General features: G+C 51.8%; 1 protein-coding gene across 1 annotated transcript in view; it reads right to left on the reverse strand.

The window, feature by feature from the left end:
* The window catches only part of PYDC2 (pyrin domain containing 2), a gene marked incomplete at its 3' end in the record, with an annotated part of 3,583 nt that extends 760 nt beyond the window's left edge, over positions 1-2,823 (reverse strand). Inside the window, exons 1-2 of the mRNA XM_021709313.1 lie at positions 2,544-2,823; positions 1,410-1,454 (exon numbers count right to left, since the gene is read on the reverse strand). Coding sequence (XP_021564988.1) covers positions 1,410-1,454; positions 2,544-2,823 — 325 coding nt within the window. The remainder of the gene's footprint in view (positions 1-1,409; positions 1,455-2,543) is intronic.
* Positions 2,824-4,605: the final 1,782 nt, after the last annotated feature.

Consider the following 4,605-nt stretch of genomic DNA (forward strand, 5'->3'; position numbering starts at 1 on the left):
GAACCTGCGGGCTCAGGCAATCCACTCACCTCAGCCTCCCAAAGGCAGGGGATTACAGGCTAAGCCACCGATCCCGGCTAGTTACAGCTACTTGGAAAGCTGAGGTAGAAGGATTGCCTGAGCCCAGCAGGTCGAGGCTGTGACAGTATGAGACTCCGACTCAAAACAAATAAAAAAAATCTCCAGCCCTCTACTTTGTTTACATCAAAAGGAAAGGGCCAGGGGAGCACGGATTCAAGGGCAACTCGAATCTGTGCCCTTGGGGAAAAAAAAATATATATATATATTTTAAGTTGGAGTCCTACTCTGTTGCCCAGGCTGAAGTGCAATGGCATGCCCACCACCACTGCAGCCTCAAACTGCGAGGTAGGCTCAGGTAGTCCTTCTGCCTCAGCCTTCTAAGTAGCTGGAACCACAAGTGCGTCACTACCCTGGCTGATTTTGTGGTTTACTGTAGAGACGAGCTCATGCCAAGTTTCCCAGGCTGGTCTCGAATCCCTGGACTCAGGCAATCCTCTTGCCTCCACTTTCCAAAGTGCTGAGATGACAGACGTGAAAACATTTTTTTTTGAGTCAGAGTCTCACTGTAGCCCAGGCTGGAGTGCAGTGGCATGCTCATGGCCACTACAGCCTCAATTTGCTAGGTAGGCTCAGGTGATCCTTCCGCCTCAGCCTTCCAAGTAGCTGGAACTACAGGCACACACCACCATGCCTGGCTAATTTTTTGATTTATCATAGAGACGAGGCCCAGGCTGGTCAAGACCCCTGGACTCAGGCAATCCTCTCGCTTCGGCCACCCAAAGTGTTGGGATGACAGGCGTGAGACACCATGCTTGGCCAAAAATAAACTGTAATAAAAGGGAATCTCAGCCAGCCTCAGCGGCTCAGCCTGTTGTCCCAGCACTTTGGGAGGCTGAGGTGAGTGGGTTTGAGCCCACAGGTTCGAGACCAGTCTGGGCAACTTGGTGAGACCTCGTCTCTACATTAAATAAAAAAATTAGCCAGGCGTGGTGGTGCACGCCTGCAGTTCCAGCTACTTGGAAGGTTGAGGTGGAAGTATCGCTGGAGCCCAGCACGTCGACACTGGGGTGGCTGTGAGCGTGCTATTGCACTCCAGCCTGGGTGACAGAGTGAGACTCTGATGCAAAAAAAAAAAAAAAAAAAAGAAAAAAGGAAAGGGAAGCTCATCCTCTCTCCCACTGCAGGTGCATGTCCTGGTTTCTGGTGCAGATACTGCCCTGTTAGCTTCCAGGGTCTTGCTGCCTCCCACCTGCGTGCCAAGCACCCTGGACAGGGATGAGGTTGTGTTTCTCTGCATTCTTTGTGCTCGGCATCCTGTCTTTTATAAACGAATCCCAGAATCCCACAGTCTCACACGAAGAATAGAAATTGTAAGTGAAGTCACTCACCGGATGATGGAGGCTTGTTGGCTTGAAGTGATTTCAAAGCTCTTTCTGAAAATAGGAGAAGGGGGAGAGATTTGTGAGCTGAGACCTGGTGAGAGGTCAGCTCTGGGTCTCCTCCTCCTATTTTCCAATTTGTAATCTCCAGAGGCCAGGTGGGAGTTTATAACTCTCACTGGTGGGGCACGGTGGCTCGAGCCTGTCATCCCAGCACTTTGGGAGTCTGAGGTGGGAGGACTGCCTGAGTCCAGGGATTCGGAAACCAGCCTGGACATCTTGGTAAGACCTTGTCTTTACAATAAGCCAAAAATTTAGCTGGGCGTGGTAGTGCGCACCTGTGATTCCAGCTACTTACTTGGAAGGCTGAGGTGGAAGGATCACCTGAACCTAGCAGGTCGAGGCTGCAGTGGCTGTGAGCATGCCACTGCACTCTAGCCTGGGAGACAGAGTGAGACAATGACTTTAAAAAAAAACAACTCTCACCTGCTGGGTACAGTGGCTCACACTTGTCATCCCAGCACTTTGGGAGGCCAAGGCGAGAGGATTGCCTGAGTTCACAGCTCAAGACCAGCCTGGGCAACATGGTGAGATCTTGTCTCCACAATAAATAAAAAAGTTAGCCGCGTGTGGTGGTGTGCTCCTGTAGTTCCAGCTACTTGGGAGGCTTAGTCAGAAGGATCGCCTGAACCCAGCAGGCCGAGGCTGCAGTGGCTATGAGCAAGCATGGCACTGCACTCTAGCCTGGGTGAAACAGTGAGATTCTGACTCAAAAAAAAAAACAGAGTGCCACAAAACCCTTACCTGTCCTTTAAGGACAGGGAACCCCCAGCCTGGGCAACATAGCAAGATTCTGTCTCTACAAAAAGTAAAAAAAAAAATTAGCTGGGCGTGGGGATACATGCTCGTAGTCCCAGCTACTTGGGAGGCTGGGATGCGAGGATCTCCTGAGCCCAGAAGGCCAAGGCTGCAGTGAACCATGATTGTGCCACTGCGCTCCAGCCTGGTGATAGAGTGAGATGCCACCACCACTACCACCACCACCAAACAGAAGCCCAGACAGATGCCCTCTGACCTGAGAAAGCTCTAACTTCCTAGACATGCCCCTCCTTCCCCCAGGACACTGCATGGCTGGCTTCTCACCTCTGAGCTGATCCTTCACTCTCTCAGACAGCTCTGCTCGATTCATCTTGACAAAAACCTGGATGGCCACCACCTCCACCCAGTCGCGGGGGCAGCGCGTGGTGAGAATTTCTGCCAGCTGCTTCCCACCAGCCTGGTCCAGCTCCACCGGGGAGACCTGCTGGAGCTCATTCTGCAGGGCCAGCGTCCTCACCAGGGCCTTGAACGTGCTCAGCTCATCCTGGTTGAGCTGCTCCAAGAGGTTCAGCAAGTCAAAGTCCAGGGGAGCAGAAGACGCCATCCTGCCTCATGCGTGAGAGCCGCGCTTCACACTTCAGCTTCAGGGAGGAATTGAGGGGAGAGATGGGAGGAGACAGCCAGTCAGCACTCCTGTCTCAATGCTGGTCCCTCCATGTCATCCATAGGGATATCCTAGGCCAGGTGCAATGGCTCACGTCTATAATGCCAGCACTTTGGGAGACCAAGGCAGGAGGACTGCTTGAGTCCAGGGATTCGAAACCAGCCTGGGCAACACTGCAAGATCTTGTCTCTACAAAAAAATTTTTTTGTTTTTTAGTTGGAGTCTTACTCTGTCGCCCTGGTGGGAGTGCAGTGGCATACTCATGGCCACCGCAGTCTCAACCTCCTAGGCTCAGATAATCCTTCCGCCTCAGCCCTCCAAGTGGTTAGAACTACAGGTGCGCACCACCACGCCTGGCCAATTTTTAAAATTATTGTAGAGAGAAGGTCTCGCCAAGTTGCCCAGGCTGGTCTTGAACCCCTGAACTCAGGCAATCCTCTCGCCCTTGCCTTTCAAAGTGCTGGGATTACAGGTGTGAGGCACCACACGTGGCCTTACAAGAAAAATTTCTTTTTTGAGTTGGAGTCTCACTCTGTCACCCAGACTGAAAGGCAGTGGCATGCTCCTGGCCACTGCAACCTCAACCTGCTGGGCTCCGGCTGTTCTTTCTCCTCAGCCTTCCAAGTAGCTGGAACTACAGGTGTGCGCTACCATGCCCAGCTAATTTTTGGTTTATTATAGAGGCAAGGTCTTGCCAAGTTCCCCAGGTGGGTCTGAAACGCACGGGCTCAGGCAAGCCTCTCGCCTAGGCCTCCCAAAGTTGATGGGATTACAGACTGAGCCACCGGGCCCGGCCACAAAAAAATTTTTAGGGTAGCCCGGGGTTGGGGGGGGTGCAAGCCTGTAAGTCCCTGTCACTTGGGAGGCTGAGGTGGGAGGGTTGCCTGAACTCAGGAGGTCAAGGCTGTGGTGAGCTGTGATTGTGCCACTGCACGCCAGCCTGAGTGGCAGAGTGAAACTCTGACTCAAAATGAAATAAATAAGAATTAAAAGAAAACCAGCGGGCTGTCATCCCAGCTTCCACTTACACCAACACTGTCCTCCACACACCCACTGACTTCATGAAAGGACAGAACCCTTAAGATTTCGGATATAATGTAGCCATTTTGAGTCAGCACAGCCATTTTACTGGGGCCTCACCCCTAGACATTTCGTTGCTGCACAGTTTGCAGCATGGCCCACATATCTTTTTACCCTGTAACCAATAACAAGAAAAATGCTTTAGTTTTTTCTTTTTGAGTTGGAGTCTCACTCCATTACCCAGGCTGGAGGGTAGGGGCCTGCTCACGGCCACTGCAGCCTCGACCTACTAGGCCCAGGCGATTCTTCTGCCTCAGCCTTCCTAGTAGCTGGAACCATTGGTGTGCGCCACCATGCCCAGTTAATTTTTTTTTTTTTTTCTGAACCAAGAGATTTATTTAAGGGGCAGTTACACGAAGGGACTGTAACCGAGGAGTGACAAGAGAGAGAGAGAAAAAGAGAGACCGAGAGAGAAAGAGAGTAAGAGAGTGGTGGGGACAGAAGAGAGGGGGAGAGAGAGAGAGTGTGAGAGAAAACAAGAGAGGGAGAGAGCCCAGTTAATTTTTTGATTTATTGTAGAGACAAGGTCTCCCCAAGTTGCCCAGGCTGGTCTCGAACTCCTGGGCTCAGGCAGTCCTCTCACCTCAGCCTCCCAAAGTGCTGGGATGACAAACTTGAGCCACCACATCTGGCCTGTTTCCA

This window comes from Carlito syrichta, unplaced genomic scaffold (genome assembly GCF_000164805.1).
Source record: "Carlito syrichta isolate Samal-C Ts95f unplaced genomic scaffold, Tarsius_syrichta-2.0.1 Scaffold171830, whole genome shotgun sequence".
NCBI lineage: Eukaryota > Metazoa > Chordata > Mammalia > Primates > Tarsiidae > Carlito > Carlito syrichta.